The 23,004-nt window shown below is 35.1% G+C and overlaps 2 protein-coding genes across 2 annotated transcripts; one reads left to right on the forward strand and one right to left on the reverse strand.

The window, feature by feature from the left end:
• The first annotated feature begins 1,146 nt into the window (after positions 1-1,146).
• Positions 1,147-7,173, forward strand: LOC107711587 (uncharacterized). Its single transcript, XM_016516592.1, has 5 exons — positions 1,147-1,371; positions 2,056-2,364; positions 2,690-2,956; positions 6,510-6,599; positions 7,160-7,173. Exons 1-5 carry the CDS (start codon positions 1,311-1,313, stop codon positions 7,171-7,173), a joined length of 741 nt encoding a protein of 246 aa, XP_016372078.1. The 5' UTR covers positions 1,147-1,310.
• Positions 7,174-8,384: 1,211 nt separating this feature from the next.
• Positions 8,385-22,327, reverse strand: LOC107711590 (natural killer cell receptor 2B4-like). The gene is made up of 4 exons (XM_016516594.1): positions 22,049-22,327; positions 11,857-12,102; positions 11,570-11,719; positions 8,385-8,633 (listed from the first exon to the last, which is right to left on the reverse strand). Exons 1-4 carry the CDS (start codon positions 22,173-22,175, stop codon positions 8,545-8,547), a joined length of 612 nt encoding a protein of 203 aa, XP_016372080.1. The 5' UTR covers positions 22,176-22,327; the 3' UTR covers positions 8,385-8,544.
• Between the last annotated feature and the right edge of the window lie 677 nt (positions 22,328-23,004).

Here is a 23,004-nt window from a genome sequence, read left to right on the forward strand (position 1 = left end):
AATGTGTTTTTAAATTATTAAAATATTAACCTAAATTATCTGTGGGTGAATATTTAAGATCTGAATAATTCTAATTTTTTGAACATATTGTCTTTGATATCTTCCAGATGAAGAAGAGTTCAGGCTGAGGATTATTCCAGCTCTAGTTCCTACCAAAACAGATCCAAACACTACAGGAAACTGAGGCTTTGCATGTAGTAATTACAACAATTGACCTGTTTTTGAGAAAATACCTCATAGGTTCATTCAATTATGTATAATTGTATTTGTATGACTTTTTATTTTTTATTATACTATTAACATCATTTCTCTTTGGATAAATGCATCTGATAAATTAATAAATGTGCAGCATATTTAAGTTTTGGCGTTTTATTACTTTGATAATTGTAGAGGATTGTGGAGTGAACTTTTCAAGCTCCATAGTTTGATCAGTTTCCTTTTCGTTGAAAATACAAATGCATTGCATAATTTTAGAGGCTATGAATATTACCTGGTCTGCAATGCCACACGTGAAGTTTGCATTTCCATTCAATTGGCAGTCGAATGCCACAGTAGGTTTAGGAGCCTTTGCTGTGACAGAAACATGGTGGTTATTTTCTACTGCTGGACCTCATATAGAAATATACAGTCTTATTTTATTATTCTTGACATTGTGTTGAAAGGGTACAAATATTTGTTTTCTTACCATAACAGCGACTATGCAATGCAATTTTACTTTTGATTATTCGGTTTCTGTACCTGAACACCTACAAACTTGAAACATTGTTTAATTTGTATCTTTGTTCTTTTTATTTAGCTGTGCTATTTACACAATTTCAAACAAGGGTACAACCTGCACTGGGCCCCGCAAACCCCAGTTATGGCCCTGTTTGTACAGGTAAAATAACTGGAAGCAAATGAGACCAGAAGCATCACACTTTCAGAATACAAATGGCCACACCGCTCATACATTAAAAAGAAAGAGGACTGGTCAGTTTTCAACTCCAGAGATCCAAGTAGGCAGTGTAGATCTAATCAGATTGCTGGATCATTCAAATAATTCTGGGAAAGAGAGATTCACAAACCAATATTCCGAAGGTATAAAAGTTTGTCACATGACATAAAAATGAGATTCTTAATAAACTGAGATTCTGAATTTGCTGGAAAGTTCATGTCAGGTTCAACCCTCCTTTCTGCCACAAGAGGGCACAAACAGACAGGATCCCCCAACTCAACCTACGGTCTCAAGACAACAGCGCACTGTTAAAAGTGTTCAGCAACCTCACAGATGCCTCAGTAGACTAGAGAACCGAGGAGAAGAAAGCAGTAAGATGATGTTCTTCAAACAATGCCATTTTATATGGATCTTGATAATCTGCGAATCTGTTTCAGGTACAATATACCTATTGTATAATTTTAAGGAATTTTCCTTTTTTTTTTTTTTAACAGTATTTTGAATTTTACACTTCATTGCATTGTGTTTTAGAGTTAACAGAAATGTCCGTACTATTAATGGATAATGTCATGTGTAATGAGCTGCCAGTACTTTTTCTGTTATTTTACGGATTTATTTTTTCACAAATTAAGCTGTTTGTATACATGCATATGCATAGTTCTGTGCTTATACTTATGCTTATACTATAGTATGCTTATACTTGGTGCTGAATTAATATTTGGCATTTACGTAATACCCCAAGTGCATCATGGCACCACCATGCCTAACCCTTGTAAGAAGTCATTGTAAAAGAAACTCAAACCACTAAATTGTAATTTCACGTTTAATTTGGTGCTTTAAGAGTTTTGAGTAAAATCAAAGTGGTTCAAAATTACAACCAGCAGACAAAAGTCCATTGCTCATTTTGAACCACTTTGAATGTAACTCAAATCTTAAAATCAAGTAGAAAATATAAAAATAAAACGATGAAAATATTTTGAACTCAAATTCCAAGTAGGCCTACTTTAACGTTGTTTTGGAAATAATGTAGGCTTATAATGTAGGATACAATGAAATAAGTGTTCTGCTGCCAGTATATACTATCTATAATGTCGAATCACTTTATAATGTCTTATTTATAGGAGATGATGTGACAAAAGCGGTGAATAGTGAAACTACGTTCGCTCAAGTGACTGGATCGGTTGCGCCTAGCACCACCAGCATTATATGGAAACACAGAGACAATGCTGGAACTGTTGTGAAGGTCATTGAATGGGATCTGGAGGATGGCAGCACTGACATTCCCAACGCCAAATTCAAATCCCACGCAACTCTGGACAAAAACACTGGAAATCTTAATTTAAAATATTTGCAGCTCAAACACAGCGGAACTTATACAGTGGAAATCAACAGCAAAGAGCAAAGAAAACAATTCACTCTGACTGTTATGGGTGAGTTAATGTATTGCAGTTTCATACACATTTCATATTCATTATTGCATGACAGTATTTACATATCTGTGTCAGAAATAATTGAGACATAATTTAAACGTTTGTTTTTTTTTCATTTTAATATATTGATTAATCTGTTCGTATTCATACCAATATATTTATTAGAAATGATCATGATAGACAACAGTAATAGACAAAATGTGTAGACAAATACATAAAAATAATATGATTAATAATTACTTATGTTAATAATTGTTATTACTTAATATTGAATATATATTTTAAATATTTTCTAAAAAATATTTATTGATCCTTATTCATATAGAGCCTGTCTGCAAACCTCATATTGTAAAAAAATGCGTATTGGAAGATGTTAGTGGATGTCTCTTGATCTGTGTGGGTGAAGCCTCTTCTGAAAGTACAGTCATTTGGAAATACTGGGATGGAGAGAAGCTTCACGAACAGTATCCTAATATGAGGACAATAACAGTGACCAACAGCGGTAACCCAGACAGCCACTACACCTGCACACTGAAAAATGCAGTGAGTGTGGAGACCAGTGATCCAGTGTATTTAAAATATCTGTTTCATGGTAAGACAGCGGCAGGAACCGCATAACATTTATTTCTCGGATAGGAAATGTTTAGCTGTGTGTGTGTTCAATACTCACTGTTGTGTGTGTGCACTTGGATGGGTTAAATGCAGAGCACAAATTCCGAGCATGGGTTGCCTAGTAGGCTATTGCTCTTTGCAGCACAATATTTGACCGTATGGGTAAAAATGATAGTTATTTTCGTCATTCTGCCCGCTTCAAATCAAACACAGAGATGAAATAGTACGGTAAGATCACATTTATTTGAGTGAATTATAGCATTTATAGCATTTCAATTAATTATCGATCGATCAAGAGAGAGAAAGAAAACGAGAGAGAGAGAAAGAGATGACAGTGTACACTCTTAAAAATAAAGGTGCTTCAAAAGGTTCTTCAAGCGATGCCATAGAAAAACCATTTTTGGTTCCACAAAGAACCATTCAGTCAAAGGTTCTTTAAAGAACCGTCTCTTTCTTATCTTTTTATAATCTGAAGAACCTTTTTTCACCACAAAGAACCTTTTGTGAAACAGAAAGGTTCTTCAGATGTTAAAGGTTCTTTATGGAACCATTTAGACAAAAAGGTTCTTCTATGGCATCGTGAAGCACCTTTATTTTTAAGAGTGTACCTGCGTCTGTGCGTCTCTCTACAAACAATTATTAATTACTTCAAAACAGCGACTTTACACCTCGTTGCTAAGGAATATAGGCTAATGTAGCGATCTAGTATCTAGGCTATTTTATTAATGAAAATCGCGGCGAAGCATTGACAATAAGTTTATGTGTGTGCACAGCGCAATCTCTCTCTCTCTCTCTGTGTGTGTGTTTGTGTGTGAGTGATGTGCGTGTGGGTTTGTGTGCATCAATTAAAGCAGCGCATTAATATAGAACGGTGATTAAACTGACTTGGAACTACCTGTGCATTAAACGGTTTTAATGCATACCTGCCAGCCAATCAGAATCCAGTATTCAGACAGACCATGGAATAATAATTTATAGTAAATACTAAAGTGTTTTTGAACCATACTATAGTAAATTACTTGAATTAATTTGTTGTGGTAATTCTATAGTTGCTGTGGTAATATAACAACTATAGTAATATAAACAAATTACTTTACCCAATACTGTCCTACGTTTTCTACAACTATAGGGTATAATTAACAGTTATAATACTATAATATATACAGTATAATATACTTTACTATAGTATGCTTAAAACACTATAGAATTTCCTATAAATTACTATAGTATTTTTTATGTGGGATGTAGCCTACTGCTGGTAAAAGACCAACCGCATGTCTTCCTTTCAGTTCCTGTTTTCCTCTTTATCCACGTGTTTGGGACTGCGATTAGACGTGTTTGCGTCTTTGAGCAAAATAAAGAAGAACAGTGAATAAAAGTGTACTTAGCCAAACAAAAATGTCACTTCACTGTTTGACGTTGGTCACCGTTGTTGTGTTCATCACCACCGAAGCTGCGCTTCAGGAACGCTGTTATTGTTTTGTCGAAGATGAGATGGTGTCTGTTCTTGGCGATTCAAAAGCAGCTTTATAATTATAAGTCTAATTAACTATCAAGAATGTCTGATCTGGTTTCAACAAATGTACCTGTAACTGCCCCTGTTTTGTTATTAAGTTAACAATATTGAATATTAATAATCAGAACAACTAGCTGGCCTCATAGCTGCTAAAAAGATGATGGCATTAAGATGGAAACCTCCTCATTCTCTTTCTGTTAAATGCTGGATTCTTACATTTTTTGGATGTACTTTTTTTTTAGAACTGCTCGAGTAAATGGTGCTAATGAAAGGCCCTTTGACTGAAAACCTGGTTGAGATGATCTCTTCTCTTTACCTGTATTTTAAGTTGGTTTAATTGGAGTTCCAGAACATGAGTAATTCCCCTATGTGTTTGTGTGTGGGTACCCCTTATTTTTTTTCTTTATCTTTTTATAACTGTTTATTTTGTATTAATGCATGGGTGTGTAATGTCTTTGATATAGGCTACATGTATATTTCCCTTTGGCTGTTTAAAATGCTTTGTGATATTTTGTTGTTCTTTTCTTTTAATAAATATTTGCTCACAAAAAATAGTCTAATTAACAAATATTAAACGATTCCCGTGTATTTTATGTAAATAGATCCACAACTGTTTTCGTTATACCCTGGTATTTGATTTATATTACCATATCCGTGTATCATAAAGTTAATGGCTAATGGCTGCTGATGGCATTATGTCCAAATTCCATGTTACTTTTAGGTTCTTATTGATATTATCGTTATTGATGAGTTCACTTCCAGTATAGAAATTCACCAACTGGAATAAACTTGATTGTTGAATGTTGACTAACTTCCATGTTTCATTCATTAGATGAAGAAGTGAAGAAAGCAGTGGGTGAAGCTGTGTGTTTTCGTACAAACAGAATAGATCCTCCTGTCAGCAGCATTATATGGAAACACAGAAACAGCAGTGGAGTTCTTGCCAATGCGATTGAATGGGATGTTGATGATGGTGTTTCCATCCCGAATCAGAGATTCAAAGACATCACAACTCTTGATAAGGAGTCTGGAGAAATTGCTATACATGATTTAAATGTCAAACATAGTGGACTTTATTCCATCGACATCAACAGTAAAGAGCAGGAACACAGATTCCACTTTGAAGTGTTGGGTGAGTGAATATTTGTCATTACATTTATTCAGTTCACTCCAGATACAGCTAACTTCAGATACAGGAATAACACCTTGGTAATTTGAAATATTGTGTTTACATGGTACTCCAAAGTACTTCCATGAATAACACAGTACTACCATGGTACATGTCCTAAAACCACTGTAGCATTACAGTATAAACTGGAAGTGTTGGGTGAGTGAATATTTGTACTTCCATGAATAACACAGTACTACCATGGTACATGTCCTAAAACCACTGTAGCATTACAGTATAAACTTTTAGGTTAGTGATAGTTTGTACCAAAGTAAAACAACAGTCGTATCTGACACCATCATTGTACCATGGCCACAACACTTTTTCCGAGGCTGTAGTTGTTTTTCATTTCATTTTATTTTCTTTGTGAACTGGATTTTCATACTTGTTTCATTGTTCCTTTCACAGAGCGGGTCCCTAAACCTGTGATAAAAACAGAGAAGAGCAGTAACCCTGATGTTGTGTATTTAATATGAGAGTGCAGTGAAACGATCGCCTGGAAGAAATTCTGCCGCAGAAACACTGAAGCGCTCAAAGCACCATCTGAAAGGAGAGTTCATCACAGTTGAAAAACAAGGAAATCCAGAAAACTTCTACACCTGCACACTCGAGAACGCCGTGAGTGAAGCGACCAGTGATCCGGTCTGTGAGAGAGATCTGTTTAATGGTAAGACAGTGAAGAAACTCCATACAACATAAATCAGTATGTAGATATGTAAAAAAAAAAAAACAATTCTAAATTATGGCAATAATGTTATTTACTAACCTAATTTTGACCATTTAAATGCATATTACAGGACTGGATTTGTTTCATAAGTATGACATGTTTTTTTTTCTTCTCTTCATTAGATTTGAACACAAATCTTGTCGTTGCAATTGCCATTTCTTTGATCACTGTGGTTATTATCATCCTTTTTCTTATTAAAATTCCTTTTCACGGTAAGACTGTGTTTAATCTCTTAAAGCATTTGAAGCGTGTTTCCATTCTGTGCTTATCATTTACTCAAAACTCAAAACAAAAATTCTAACCATTTATGAATAACATAATCCCATGAATAACTCACACTACATCTATTAATGAAGGAAACAGGCTTGGTTATGATTTCATGTTGACTGTAAATGTGTGTCACTGTTATTCTTGTTCTATAAGATTATTGTGCTGCTTGCTGTGGAAGACCCAAGATTTACGAGAGTAAGTTTATTTAATTTCTTTGTGGAAAATCATGACTGTATGTTTTATAGTATACATAAAAATATTTTTTCCCCCTCAGAAACAACTGATACGCGAATGTTAGATGCTGCATCAGCCACACACTTCTGCTCATCATGAATCCTCTAAAGCCCAACTGGAGCTCTTATGACTTTGTTTCTCTTTGGCCTCTCTGTCTGAACAAAAATTAAAATTCATAAGGTGATTAATGTGTGTTTAGGGAAGTATGAACACTCAGGTTGTCATTTGTAATCAGATGTTTCCGCTGTGTTTGGATCTGTTTTGGTAGGAGCTGGAGCTTGAAGATTCCTCAGCCTGAACTCCCTCTCATCTGAAAGATATCAAAGACAAGATGTTCATAAAATTGCCATTATTGCCAATATTTCAATAATTTAAGAACACATTAAAAATGTTCATGGGTCTTTGATGTTTAATAATAAATATTTTTTAACAAGTGTATAAATATATATATCTAAAAGTATAAATTATATCACAATTTCCACAATTTAATTTAAAGATAGTAAATAACACAAGCTGCAGTGAATTTTTACATAATATTCACTAAATTATAAATAATTTGCAAATGAATCAATATGAAAAAATAATTATAATTAAACACTTTTGAAAGTGTGGGTTCTTAGAAAACCTGTTTTGGTGTTTGTTCTGTTAAATGCCCCAGAAAAACAGATTACGTCTGTAAACAGGATGTTAAGTGGAGCTTGATTCGATCTGTTTACTAAAATCTAATAGACTACAGGAATCTGTGGTAAAAGCCTTTGAATTTCCTGTTTAACTGCAGGTGAATTTTATTAAATAATTATAATAATTACTAATTAATTTTCTGTATGCTTTTTATTTTTCTATTTCTATTTATTACTTTTTTAATTTTCTCTATTTTTCTATTCACTCTTTATTTATTATTAAAAAATTGTCACAACACATATATTGTTGCTCTTTTGTTGTTTTGATTGCTACTCATATGTAAGTCAATAAATGAATAAATGTAAATGGTAAATGTAAAGGTAATTGCAACAAATAACCCATTTTTCAGAAAATTCCATTATAGGTTCATTCCAGTGATTTAAAATTGTATTTACCTGACTATATATTTTTATACTACTACTATAATTTAGCATTGGATAAAAGCATCTGCTAAATTAATAAATGTAAGTTTACAATTTGGCATTTAAATACGCTAATGATTGTGGTGTGAACTTTTAAAGCTTAACAAGAACAGCGACAGCTTCATAGTTTGATCAGTTTCCCTTTAGTTCAGGGGTGTCAAACTCATTTAAGGTTGAGGGCCGGATCGGAGAAAATGTCCCCTTGTGTGGGCCGAATTACTTTTTGTTAAACCCTAGTTTGCTCACAATTACATTAATATTAACCATACAAACTACAATATAATAAAAAAAAAAATCTAGGACAACTTTTTTTTAAAGATGATGCTTGGTTGTTTTAGGGGTGTGCAATTGACACAAAATGTCTTTTTTTTTTAACTGATACGCGAATGTTAGATGCTGCATCAGCCACACACTTCTGCTCATCATGAATCCTCTAAAGCCCAACTGGAGCTCTTATGACTTTGTTTCTCTTTGGCCTCTCTGTCTGAACAAAAATTAAAATTCATAAGGTGATTAATGTGTGTTTAGGGAAGTATGAACACTCAGGTTGTCATTTGTAATCAGATGTTTCCGCTGTGTTTGGATCTGTTTTGGTAGGAGCTGGAGCTTGAAGATTCCTCAGCCTGAACTCCCTCTCATCTGAAAGATATCAAAGACAAGATGTTCATAAAATTGCCATTATTGCCAATATTTCAATAATTTAAGAACACATTAAAAATGTTCATGGGTCTTTGATGTTTAATAATAAATCTTTTTTAACAAGTGTATAAATATATATATCTAAAAGTATAAATTATATCACAATTTCCATTTGATTTCAATTAATTATGCTTGCCCGTTTTCAATTTTCATGCAATTTAATTATTTATTAGCTTTCCATCAACTCAAGAACCCCCAGTTGGGAAACCCCTATAATTTCCATGTAGTGGTCTACTGATTTATTTTATTTTTTATTTTTTGATGGCCAGTGCCAATATCTTGGTGTAATCCTATATCCAGTATCTCCAATATAAATAATATTACACTATTTAATTTAAAGATAGTAAATAACACAAGCTGCAGTGAATTTTTACATAATATTCACTAAATTATAAATAATTTGCAAATGAATCAATATGAAAAAATAATTATAATTAAACACTTTTGAAAGTGTGGGTTCTTAGAAAACCTGTTTTGGTGTTTGTTCTGTTAAATGCCCCAGAAAAACAGATTACGTCTGTAAACAGGATGTTAAGTGGAGCTTGATTCGATCGATATCAAAGACAAGATGTTCATAAAATTGCCATTATTGCCAATATTTCAATAATTTAAGAACACATTAAAAATGTTCATGGGTCTTTGATGTTTAATAATAAATATTTTTTAACAAGTGTATAAATATATATATCTAAAAGTATAAATTATATCACAATTTCCACAATTTAATTTAAAGATAGTAAATAACACAAGCTGCAGTGAATTTTTACATAATATTCACTAAATTATAAATAATTTGCAAATGAATCAATATGAAAAAATAATTATAATTAAACACTTTTGAAAGTGTGGGTTCTTAGAAAACCTGTTTTGGTGTTTGTTCTGTTAAATGCCCCAGAAAAACACATTACGTCTGTAAACAGGATGTTAAGTGGAGCTTGATTCGATCTGTTTACTAAAATCTAATAGACTACAGGAATCTGTGGTAAAAGCCTTTGAATTTCCTGTTTAACTGCAGGTGAATTTTATTAAATAATTATAATAATTACTAATTAATTTTCTGTATGCTTTTTATTTTTCTATTTCTATTTATTACTTTTTTAATTTTCTCTATTTTTCTATTCACTCTTTATTTATTATTAAAAAATTGTCACAACACATATATTGTTGCTCTTTTGTTGTTTTGATTGCTACTCATATGTAAGTCAATAAATGAATAAATGTAAATGGTAAATGTAAAGGTAATTGCAACAAATAACCCATTTTTCAGAAAATTCCATTATAGGTTCATTCCAGTGATTTAAAATTGTATTTACCTGACTATATATTTTTATACTACTACTATAATTTAGCATTGGATAAAAGCATCTGCTAAATTAATAAATGTAAGTTTACAATTTGGCATTTAAATACGCTAATGATTGTGGTGTGAACTTTTAAAGCTTAACAAGAACAGCGACAGCTTCATAGTTTGATCAGTTTCCCTTTAGTTCAGGGGTGTCAAACTCATTTAAGGTTGAGGGCCGGATCGGAGAAAATGTCCCCTTGTGTGGGCCGAATTACTTTTTGTTAAACCCTAGTTTGCTCACAATTACATTAATATTAACCATACAAACTACAATATAATAAAAAAAAAAATCTAGGACAACTTTTTTTTAAAGATGATGCTTGGTTGTTTTAGGGGTGTGCAATTGACACAAAATGTCTTTTTTTTTTTATAGTGATAATTACCATATTTTGCAGAGTGTGTTTTTGAGATAGCACCTTGGTTGGTTTAAGCCTGTCATGGATAAATAAATATGACACTAAAGCCGCCAGTAGGTGGCAGCAAGTCTCCGTCTTAATGAGTGATCCATTGACTCATTCATTCAAAACGGCTGATTCCTTTAGAAACTAAGCTAGTGATTGTCTTTATGAATGGGCCACTGAATCATTGACTCAAATAATTTGTTCAAAAACACAGATTAATTCAGTAACAAAATACACAGTGCTGCCTCTTGTTAAAAAAATTTTCTTGCCAAAACAGAGATAAACAGACAGCATTGTGACTAATATAACACACTTAATACTAGCATCTTGTTTGTTGAGCTGTTATATAAAATCTATTCATTTGCGATCGCGCTGACATTCGGGAAAGCAACACTCTTGATATAGTTAGACATTACTTAACTATCACGACATAAATATTAAAAACTAAATTTCTTACAGGGCATTTTATTTTTCCCCTCATATATTGAATTATATTGTAAACTGATAGCCTTCATCCTGCACTGAAAAACTCTCATGATGTCTTTGTTTGTTTTTTTGCAAAGTTACAAAATGTCAGCTCGCACATCATTAAAACAACAGTTAGGATATTAGTACACAATAAATATCGCACACTCCTCGCTCATTTACTTTCTCCATGCGAAGCTGTCCAGTGCGTCACAGTGTCCTTTACTATTGCACACATTTACCACAGCCACGAGTTGTGATTAAACATACCTGTCGGCGTTGAGATTACTTTCTTTCCATTTCTCCTTAAATAGCCTGTCCGCCCTTCCAGGACAAATTTCTTCTTTTGGACATGTTTAAAATCACCAGAAAATGGCCCCACAAGCATCAGTTACAACGCAGGCATAATATCAACGTAAATAAATGAGCCATTTGTTCCGCTTTAAACTCAAAGTAAAATATTGTAGCGAATACACTTTATTTAATTTTCAAAATTATGTTTTATTTGTTATTTTATAATATTGTTTAAATCATCCTGCGGGCCGGATTGGACACCTCTGTGGGCCGTGTTCGGCCCGCGGGCCGTATGTTTGACACCCCTGCTTTAGTTGAAAATACAAATGCTCATACAGTATAATTTCAGAGGTGATGAAGACATCTCTTACCTTTTTGGTGCTTCTTGCGTTGGTTAGAGAACAAAAGAACACATATCAGCAGCAGCAGAAGGGCTCCTGAACCTGCCAAAATGCTCACCATGATCCAGAAATCAAAGCCAAAGAGTTTAGGAGGACCTGGGTCACCTTCACCTGTAGGACCTGTAAGACAAAAACAAATGTGATGAAATCAGTAACAAACAAGTCGATCATTAATCTATTTTAAGCTGTTAAAAATCCTAAAAACTGAAACAAACTCAATGAAGAATGAGAAGCATGTAAAATAAAAACTGACTTACATGATACTGTAACGCTGTCACTTTGATGATAGCTGACAGGATTGCTTACACTGCATGAGTACGTTTTATTCTCCTGTACTTGAGCAGATGTCAAGAGCAGTTTTGGGTTGTTTTCATTCTGGATGATATTGTCTTCTTTATACCAGGAGACAGTCAGATCTGTACGGTCTCTAATGTCACAGGTGAGTGTAGCGTTCCCATCTTTGCACTTGATGGTTACTGTCAGAGTAGGTTTAGGAGCCGTTGCTGTGAAAGAAACGTGGTTATTTCCTACTACTGGAACAACAACAGAAATTTACAGTCTTATTTTGTTATTATGGTGGAAGGGTATAAATATTTGTCCACTTACCATAAACGTTAATGAGCTTTTCTCCAGCATCAATCCGTGTACCGTCAGCATTATAAACAGTGTATGTATATTTGCCGGTGTTCTTCAGACTAACACTTTCAAATGTTAATGATCCATCATCTTCCATTTTTAGACCTGGAGTGTTTGATTTGTTCTTATTATTTTTCCTCACAATTATAGCGTTACTGGTGGTATGGGCCCATCTGATCTCATTAGATTTGTCAGTGTTTCTTGTTGGCAGCGTTAGGGTGCAGGACGTTCCCTCTAGTAGTTCTGTTTTACATATCTCTGCAACTATAAGAAAATAAATTTATATTAGCATTTATTTCAGATTTTTCAGGGTTGGTTTCTTTTTAAAAGCCAATTTCTGATTAGACATTAACCTTAGACAAAACTGCTGAACTCAGTTAAATATTCTATTCTGCCATTATTGACCATAAAAACGATACAGTTGATTTAAAGCAACACTATGTAGTTTTTCGACCTTAATGTCTCTAAAATTATTTCAGTGGTAGGACCAACTCTTAACCGGACGAATTCTACTGCCGCTGCTACCTGAACAGCCTCCTATCGGCTAAAGCGGAAGAGTGCGACCTGCTTTACGGCATACCTCACATAGCCTGCGTCCCAATGTGCATACTATCCATCCTAAATTCTATGTGATATTAGTCATTTTCTATACTATTTAAGGCAGATAGATTGGACAGTATGCTCATTGGGACACAGGGATATTTTACTCGTAGCTTGGGTCTCAAAACCAACGCCATGGCAGAGCCAGCAAAGAAACCAAAGAGGGTTTTGTCGGAGGAAGCGAAGAAAAGAGAGAGAGAGTGATCGGACACGAGCCCGAACACGAATCAATATCGGCTTACACTCGGTGGCGCGAGCTGAAAGAGGCAACAGGTTGTAAAGTCTGTAACCTAGAGTGCTCCCAAACTAGTGAATAGTTTTCGGACACTGGCTGTAACCATGTGTACCATGTCTGTTTCGACACCCAAGATCCAAAAACTAATTCCCCAGTCTACTTCACATCTGAACGGTTATTCAAATAAAGAGGCTCTGCTACTTTACAGCCTTATAAACTTACAACAATGTCAGATGTATAGGCTATTATGGACATTATGGCTACATAGGAATTTAAAAAAAAAAGTGTAATATTACAACATATTGTTCCTGACCTGACATTTATTTAAAAAAAAAAAAAGTTCTGAAAATACAGTACAATGTTTAAGTTCAAATCTGCCTTTAAATCTGTGTTCACCTATTTATCCAGCATATAAATTCTATCAATTCTAACTTAAGACAGTTTTGAACTAGATGTTTAAAACCAACAAATTAGTGCTTGATTGAATTAGCAAACAAGACTTTTCAGTCAAAACCTACTGAGATATGGATTCTCTGTCAGACAGCTAAAAAATAAATGTTTCAAAAGGTTTTCGTGTCAATGCCCTAGAAAAAAAAAATGGTTCACCAAAGAACTTTCCAGTCAAAACCATTTTCAGTCCGAACCATTTTTTCTTAGCGTGAAGAACATTTTAATAATCTAAAGAATATTTTCCCACTGTGTATTTGTAGAATGAAAAGGTGAAATGTTCGGTCTCCCCTATATATTTGACTTTCTGTAAGTGTCTTCTAGTAAAGGCAGATGTGCACAAACTCTAACTGCAACAGTTTGCATGTAAGATTTGCAAAAGGGGCTGTTTTAGTTCAGTTCATTAAAATATCTACACAAAATGAAACCATAACTTACCAGTGAGCGCAGCAAAGCCACAGAGGAATAAAAATAAGAGACTGTATTGGCAGCTCATTGCTCCTCTGAAAACAGCAAATGTTCCAGAACCTTTTCACAACCAGCTCGAGGAGACAGAAATAACTTCCGTTCACAGAAACAGAAAAGAGAACAGAAAGTTTGCATTCAGGGAGCTGGCGGTTATGCAGAATCATCAACTAAAGATGTCAGTGATTATGCAGACCAATCAAATAAAGGCTGCAAACTCTTAAGCATGCAGTGAGATTCACAGCTGACACTGTTCTCACGCCACACGTCAGTTTTGCACGCAGTGAAAAGAGCCCTCAGTTAAAACTGTAATAATATGATATTGGCAAATCAAATTTAGCAACTCTCCAGTGCGTGTTTGTGTTTGCACTGTCTGGAGAGCATCGAAAGTTCCTAGTTCGTGTTTTTGTAGCGTTGAGCACAGTGTAGCCAATCACAGACATATCTGTTGATTTCTCAAACACCTCTGATTGCGATCCTCTCATTGAAACAATGTACACACGATATAAATGAGATTCACTGCACAGTGTAGGGAGCTTCTTGGTTATAATGGAGACCAACACAATGCTTGCGGTTTCTGTTTGTGTCTTTGGTGTGTAAAAGACATTCGGAGAAATACTGGATAAAAGTGCATTAACGTGTCCTTCGTATAACAAAAATGTCTCTACAATGCTTGCCATTGGTCGCAATCTGCGTTGTGTTCATCTCCACAGAAGCTGTTTCAGGTATTTTTTGGCGTTTTTTTGGCAATTACAGGGATCATTTATCCCTGTTTATAAATTTAAGTTATCTCTATTTATCAATCTGCACTGGCTACCAATAGCTGCTTGCATAAAATTCAAGGCATTGCCTACAAAACCACCACTGGCTCTGCACCCCTTTACCTAAATTCATTACTTCAGACTTATGTGCCTCTAGAAGCTTGCGTTCTGCAAGTGAACGTCGCTTTATTGTGCATCCCAAAGAAGCACAAAATCACTTTCACAGACTTTTAAATTAAATGTTCCCTCCTGGTGGAATGACCTGCCTAACTCAATTCGAGCAGCTGAGTCCTTAGCCATCTTCAAAACACATCTCTTCCATCTTTATTTGACCCTCTAACTCTAGCACTCTCTATTCTAATTCTATTCTTTAAAAACATTTTTTTAAACTTGTCCCTTTTAGTCTTGCACTCTATTCATTTATTGCTTGTTTTCTTAAAAAAAGGTCTTACTTCCACTGTCCTCATTTGTAAGTCGCTTTGGATAAAAGCGTCTTCTAAATGACTAAATGTAAATGTAAATTTAAAATAATAATAATAATAATAATAATACAAAGTACAAACAAGGCAAGCCAGCAGATCATATTTGACATTAGAAAGCGATAAGTTAAAGGGGTCATATGATGCGATTTCAAGTTTTCCTTTCTCTTTGAAGTGTTACAAGCTCTTGGTGCATAAAGAAGATCTGTAAAGTTGCAAAGACTAAAGTCTCAAATCCAAAGAGATATTCTTTATAAAAGTTCAGAGTCAGCCACACCTACCTCGTTCTAACACGCCCCCACATGTCTTCGTCACTGTGTGGAAATATTAGCATAATGCTGCCCAAATGTGCACGCAAAGAAAGAAAGCGTGGTTTCAGGAACAGCAGTAGTGTTGATGCAGCCATGTCAGGGAGACACTGTGTGATTCAGTGCAAAAGCACTTTATTTGGCCTTCTGGAAGTAGATGCAATTAGGAATCATTGGTTAAGATTTATTTACAACAGAACAGCACAACCCAGATGTTCGAATTTGTGCAACGCATTTTATGGACGACAGTTTTTTGAACCTAGAAGAGTACAAGGCTGGCTGTGCACAAAGGCTATTTCTAAAAAAAAAAAAAGGGTCAGTTCCAGCTTTGCTATGACAATCTGGCGCTTCTGAATCAGCGACTGTAAGTATGTTTTGTTATTAGTTTAAGTATTTGCTATTGACTGTTCAAATGCGGAGTTTTGCGCAGCGCAGAGTAACTCGTCGTGTGTGTGTGTGTGTGAGGGGAGCAGGGTCACATCACAGGAGAGTGAACTGCCTGTCAGAAATCATAGCACGTCAGCTGTCTTAACCGCGGCTTGTGTACTGCATCATCTCTGTGTCTGTCACGCGACTCTGTTGCCCTTTCGGGCTTGAACTGATGGTAAAACTAACGACATTTTTAACTGTCTTGATATTTACTTTGAAAGCTGAAGCTCGCGATTATGGTAAGGGGCGTTACATTTCCGACTCGTGCTTGTGGTGTTCGGCCAATCACAATGCACTGGTTCAGCTGGCCAATCAGAGCAGACTGTGCTTGTCAAAGGAGGGGGCTTTGTTGAAAACGACGTGTTTGAGAGAGGTGGGGCATAGAGGACCTACAATAATGTACAGTATTTGAAAAATTATGTGTTTCTTGAACATTAAAGCATGTCAACATATTCTGTTACACCAAATACACCAAATAATGATCTTTAAAATAGCATCCTATGACCCCTTTAAGAAATACAGCCGCATGATCAGATATGACAATATTACCAATCTCGCAGTTCAGTATATCATGAAGGCTTTGGGTGAAAAAATATAGTCTATTCTACTGCTGGTTTTGTGTACTCTTGAAAAAAAAAGTATATTCCCTCTCCCCAGGATGTAGAACCCGCCACGTATCTACCAAGCCCAGTTCCTGGCATGTCTCGTCCAGGGCACAGGCCCTGCCAGAGCGTCTTCCCTTCAATGGAACGGATTTATCTAATTCAGGTGAAAGAATACAATTGAAATCACCTGCAATTAGACTGTGCACACACTTGTCACGGTTCATGGGTTCACTGACTAATTTTCGCTCTGTGTGTATGTGTGTGTGAGTGGGTGTGTCGGTGATTGCTGCTGATTGTTGATCTGCGCCAGCTGTAGCTCATCAGCTCAGCTATATAACACCTGTGCTATCCGTCCTGTGTTGTCAGATCGTTTGGTGTTCCTGCTGTGTTCAGTTCTCTGTTCCTTCCCTTCGTCTCATTGGAATTCGGTTCCAGGATTCGCCCCCAAGGATCGTATGTTCTCGGGATATCCACGGGTGCCCATTTGCGTCCCTGCGCTACCAAGAGTGACTATATCCTGCACATGCCTTGTTTGACTCTTGCCTTTGGTCTGGTTGGGACCTTTTCCTAATAAACTGTTATATTTCACATTCGCAATTGAATCCTCCTTTTGTACCCGTGACAACACTGCCATTCAAGGAATTTACAAAAGATTTGTGTAATAAAATCATTAGATTGAATGGGGTGTATATACAGTATATACATTCATTTAGGTAACAGGTACTCCACTAAGCATCCCTTTAAGTAGGATATCTACCTGAGTTATCAGCCTGAATGTTTACATTTGAGAGAGGGAGATGTTTGTGAATAAGAATGGCCACTCCCTTACTCTTACTAGTAAATGATGAGCAAAACACTTGCCCAACCCAGTCTCGCTTCAACTTGGCGTGTTCATTCACGAGTGAAACTATTCGTTCATAAGTGTGTCTCCTGCAAACAGGCAATATGAACTTGTTCTTTTTTCAGATAATTCAGAATCTTTTTTCTTTTAATAGAATTTTGAACACCCTTTATGTTCCAACTACAGTTTCAATTTCAGATTATTCATGGTTGCAGCAGCCATGTAAAAATTTAACAACAGGCATACTATCCTGTATGCAAAACACCTTAGAAATAGGCAGCATTATATTGTGAGAAGCGAGTAAATTAACGCCATCAGACCTATAACTTTTTTATTGATTAGATGATTACATATTATTTACACAGCAGAAATTAATTATTCACTTCATCAATTTATTGGTTCTCCCTAATTGTACCTTTCTAAAGTAGCCTGCCGCTTATATACATTTCAAAAGTCTTTCCGGTTTGTGGACATTCACACAAAGACCAGTCACTAGTCAGGTGAATGTAATTACACAGAAAATTGAGATGCCACACAACATCTGACCACTAGATTTACAGAAATCATTTAAATTTTAAGTGTCATCTTCAAATTTCAACATTTCTACTGACAAACATTGAATTATGACTCAGTGGGTTATTAACCATTGCTATGTCTTTGGAAGGCTTTTGTCTTTCAAAAACATTAAAATGCACAATTTCACATTATTTCCTAATGCAGGAACTTTTATGTCAGCCGAACCTCTTTCACCTAATATATTTACTTGAAGTACCACCTGAGATTAAGGTAGGCCTATAAGTTAATAATTACATACATTTGCATGTTCTCTTGGTTAATGGTCACATCACATGCAATCAAATAAAATCTTTCATCTATTCTGGTGTTTTGATTGCAAAATTATTCAAATTTTAAATTTTTTTGATTGAATTGTTTATTGGCTTTTCATTAAACTCACAAACTTCCTGCAGCTCCTTCACAAAACCCAGTTTGGGAAATTTTGGCATAATGTAATGTTTAATGCACTTCATGTTGTTAATAACAACACAAGGAATATATTTTCTTTCTCTGTATTTTTATATCAATATGGTACAGAATTATCATATTTAAATCAACATGTTAAACCATGTTACGTCAAAAGTAATTTAAAAGTACCTCATCATTACCTAAAAATATGTAACAAGTAATCAGCACTGGTGACTGTGTATAAATAAGCTACTAAAGTATTGTATTAAGATTATATTAAGATTCAACTTTTGACCCAGATTTGGATGAAAGTAAAAAATTCATTTTTCTTCTGTTAAATTTTTCTGTTAAAAAGTTGTTTAATTCTAATCGTGTGATTTTTAAATTTTTTATTTTTTCAGGTAATGCACAAACTACTAAAATAGTATACACTGGACATAATGTCAATCATTCTGAATAAAATTGTCTGTCAAAAGTAAAATGTGTTAAGACTTTTATTTAAAGTAAACATTCAAATTCAGAAGGAGATTTAGAGCGTCTTCAGGGAAGTATGAACATAGCAAATGGTTCATCAAACAGTTTTGTTCAGTTTAATAGCTTTAAAAGACCATCCAGTTTGGCTCATCAACCATAACTCCTTCAAAAACAGTTAGAAACCTTGGAGTTGTGATTGATGATAAGCTGAATTTCTCAGACCACATTGCTAAAACTGCCCGGTCCTGCAGATTTGCTTTATACAACATTAGGAAGATCAGGCCCTTTCTTTCAGAACATGCAACACAACTCCTTGTTCAAGCTCTTGTCCGGTCCAGGCTAGACTATTGCAATGCTCTCTTGGCAGGTCTTCCAGCCACTTCTATCAAACCTCTACAATTAATCCAAAATGCCGCTGCAAGATTAATCTTTAATGAGTCGAAAAGAACACGTCACACCTCTGTTCATCAATTTGCACTGGCTACCAAGTAGCTGCTCGCATTAAATTCAAGGCATTAATGTTTGCCTACAAAACCACCACTGGCTCTGCACCCATTTACCTAAATTCATAATTCTGTCAACTTTTTTTTAACAATCTTTGTATGTGTAAAATATAATTTTCATATTGTTATATGTTTTAGTTATTTGTAATAATATATTAAAAAAACTATTATTATGCTAACAAGAGTTAGCAAGGTATTATCATGTGTTTTGACATGCCTTGGAGTAACATGTAAAAATACCAGGAGATGTGATAATCATTCTGTGCAATTGCGTGTATTGCACTGAATAATATGTCACTGCATTGTGGCAGTACTACGGTAGCCTCCTCTGATGGTATCAGATTATGATACCATGGTACTGTGATATATACCATGGTGCTGAAGTACTTCCAAGAATACCATGGTACATGCCCCAAAACATGATAATACAATGATGCTTTCTTAGTGTAAGTTATGATTTGTATCAAAATGCTATGATATTACAGTCTGATACCATCATTGAAGTTTTTCATTGTTTCTTTCACAGCACCGGTCCCCAAACCTGAGATAAAAATAGAGAAGATTGAAATGAACCCTAATGCTGTGTATTTAATATGCGAGTACAGTGAAACGATCATCTGGAAGAATTCTGCTGGAGAAACACTGAAGGGCTCACCCCACAGTCCGAAAGGAGAACTTATCAAAGTTGAAAAACAAGGAAATCCAGATGTCTTCTACACATGTACACTCAAGAATTGTAAGTTATGATTTGTATCAAAATGCTATGATATTACAGTCTGATACCATCACTGAAGTTTTTCATTGTTTCTTTCACAGCACCGCTCCCCAAACCTGAGATAAAAATAGAGAAGATTGAAATGAACCCTAATGCTGTGTATTTAATATGCAAGTACAGTGAAACGATCATCTGGAAGAATTCTGCTGGAGAAACACTGAAGGGCTCACCCCACAGTCCGAAAGGAGAACTTATCAAAGTTGAAAAACAAGGAAATCCAGAGGTCTTCTACACATGCACACTCAAGAATGCAGTGAGAGAGAGCACCAGTGATCCGGTCTATGAGAGAGATCTGTTTGAAGGTAAGATTTATTTCAACAAGTAAACAGGAAAATCTCTGAAATAATTTTTTTATGTTTAGGTGGTGCTGGTGGTTAGGTAGTTTGCTCTTTTCTCTTCAGAAGTTGTAATTACATTCAACAAGTATATATATATATATTCATGCTTAAAATATCTGAATGTCATTGCATTAGAATTAGGTATTAAAATATCAATGAAAGTGTAATCTATTAGAAGACAGAACGACAGCACAAACACACTTAACCTTTCAGACACTTAACATTTCAGAAAAATACGTTTCTTGGGTGTTCTCGAAATTAAGTTTGAAATTTGAAATTTTAATTCAAATTTTAAAACCCTCAGATGCTCTCTTCCACACAAGGACTTATTTGCATTATTATAATTTTTTTTTTGGAGAGACACTAAAGTTTTCATCAATTTAGAGAGGGAGATTGAGCTCTGCCCTGCCATCACCTGGTATGGTCTCATTTGTCATGCATTATACAGTGGTGGTTCTTTGTGGTGATGGTGGTCTTGATGGTAGTCTTGCATGTTTGTACCAGACCATGACATTGAACATTTGCCATGAACTCACACAAGACAGCAGCAATAAATGCTGAACGCTTAATGAAAGACCAACCCAATGCAGCATGTTTGTGGTTTCTGTCTCTGAACTTCCTCTGTATTTGCTCTTTGCATCTCGAGTGTGTTTGTAAAAGGCATAAACCAGTTCAATAATGTCTACGGTAATTTTCACTGTAAATTATACAATTACTTTTTCTTTTTCACTTCCAAAAACCGTATTTTTAACAGTATTTTACTGTAAAATTACATTAAATGTAATTACATTTATTCACCGACTATAGTATGGAAACTTACTGTTAACCAGTTAACAGGTTTTTACTGTAGCATTTTTACAGTCTTTTACTGTTAAAATCACAATCATTTTTTTTACAGTGCACTTTTAATACTGTTCTGCACAGTCAATGTGTTGTTGGAAAATACTGTTGTTTTATTGTCATTGTTTCATGCAGCAAAAACAGGAAACAGTCAGACCAACAACCAGTGCATATTTTAATAAAACAAAAGTGAAATCATTAAAAGTCACACAGTCATTTGATAGATCAGTAATCAGCCAGAACTGAACATGTTAGGTTTTTTTAACATCAGTATAAGGTCAAATCTATTAAAAAACCCAAAAGATCATGATTTAGATTGTTGAAGAGCATTTTTTAAAAGATAAAGATTAAATAATGAATAAATAATTATAACATAAAGCCAATATATTGAAGAAAGAGAAGCACATGAAATAAGAACGACTTATGTGTTAATGTCATGCCGTCACTTTCCCTACTGCTGACAGGATTGCTTGCAGTGCATGTGTACGGTTTATTCTGCTGTACTTGAGCAGATGTCAAGAGCAGAACTGGGTTTTTTTCATTCTGGATGATTTTGCCATCTATACATACCAGGATACAGTCAGATCTGTACGCTTTCCAACGTCACAGGAGAGCATCGTCACTAATTGAAACGTCAGATTAGGTTTAGGAGCCTTTGCTGTGACAGAAACATGGTTATTTCCTACTACTGTAACTACTGTAGAGACTCTTATTTTGTAATTATGGTGGTACAAATATTTGTGATCTTACCATAAACGTTAATTTCCTTTTCTCCAGCATCAATCTGTGTTCCTTCAGCATTAAAAACAGTGTATGTATATTTGCCGGTGTTCTTCAGACTAACACTTTCAAATGTTAATGATCCATCATCTTCCATTGTTAGACCTGTTGTGCTTGTCCTGATCGTCCCATTGCTCCTGTGAATGAAGTCACCACTAGAGAGATTGATCCATCTTATCTCACTAGGTGTTTCTTTGTTTCTTTTTTTCTGCAGCTGGATGGTGCAGGACGTTCCCTCTAGTTGCTCTTTTTTGCATGTCTTTAAGACTGTAGTAAGATGATATTACTGTAGCATTTAATAAATCTCAACAGGATGCATGCACTCATATGTGGTTTATTTAGAGGAATAAACATTATAGAGAATTAATATTTCTCAGGGTGGGTTTCTTTTTAAAAGTCAATTTCTGTTTAGTCACTAACCTTAGACAAAACTATTGTATTCTGCCATTACTGACCTCTGCAACACCACACCAGCAGAGGGAGCTCAGTCCTCGCCTGAGTACTGACTGTTTACTGCTCCCGCTATGATCATTTCCTGTTTGGCTGCTATAAAGCTTGACAATCCCTGCGTCCCAATGTGCATACTAGCCACCCTATCTGCCCTAAATAGTATTGAAAATTACTAATATCACATAGAATTTAGGATGGATAGTATGCACATTGTGACGTTTTCAGCCATTGCGAAGTATTGCCACTTTTGCCAGTTCTTAAACTTAAACACTTACATTAGAAATCACTGCTCTGATTATTTTGCATGTCTCTCTTACTTAACACACCTGATTCAGATCAGATTAGAAGAGAGCTCCATGCATGATGTGTTCTGATTGACAGGGTTCCATTACAGTGTTTATTGTGCCCTACTCCCTGAGCACAGGGAAATCAGTTAAAGTTTACTTCACTTCGGAACATTCATTCACGGATTTGCA

The sequence above is a fragment of the Sinocyclocheilus rhinocerous genome, unplaced genomic scaffold (assembly GCF_001515625.1).
Source record: "Sinocyclocheilus rhinocerous isolate Xijiao unplaced genomic scaffold, SAMN03320098_v1.1 scaffold11469, whole genome shotgun sequence".
Lineage (NCBI taxonomy): Eukaryota > Metazoa > Chordata > Actinopteri > Cypriniformes > Cyprinidae > Sinocyclocheilus > Sinocyclocheilus rhinocerous.

What these genes read in the sequence shown, in the direction of transcription:
- LOC107711590 (XM_016516594.1), bottom strand. Translation starts at nt 22,175, where the DNA reads ATGGAAGATGATGGATCATTAACATTTGAAAGTGTTAGTCTGAAGAAC. An exon ending in AAAGGAAATTAACGTTTATG is followed by an intron (nt 12,103 to 22,048) that starts GTAAGATCACAA and finishes TTTCTTTCACAG; the next exon opens with CAACGGCTCCTAAACCTACT. An exon ending in ACGCAAGAAGCACCAAAAAG is followed by an intron (nt 8,634 to 11,569) that starts GTAAGAGATGTC and finishes GATATCTTTCAG; the next exon opens with ATGAGAGGGAGTTCAGGCTG.
- LOC107711587 (XM_016516592.1), top strand. Translation starts at nt 1,311, where the DNA reads ATGATGTTCTTCAAACAATGCCATTTTATATGGATCTTGATAATCTGC. An exon ending in AATCTGCGAATCTGTTTCAG is followed by an intron (nt 1,372 to 2,055) that starts GTACAATATACC and finishes TCTTATTTATAG; the next exon opens with GAGATGATGTGACAAAAGCG. An exon ending in ATTCACTCTGACTGTTATGG is followed by an intron (nt 2,365 to 2,689) that starts GTGAGTTAATGT and finishes TTATTCATATAG; the next exon opens with AGCCTGTCTGCAAACCTCAT.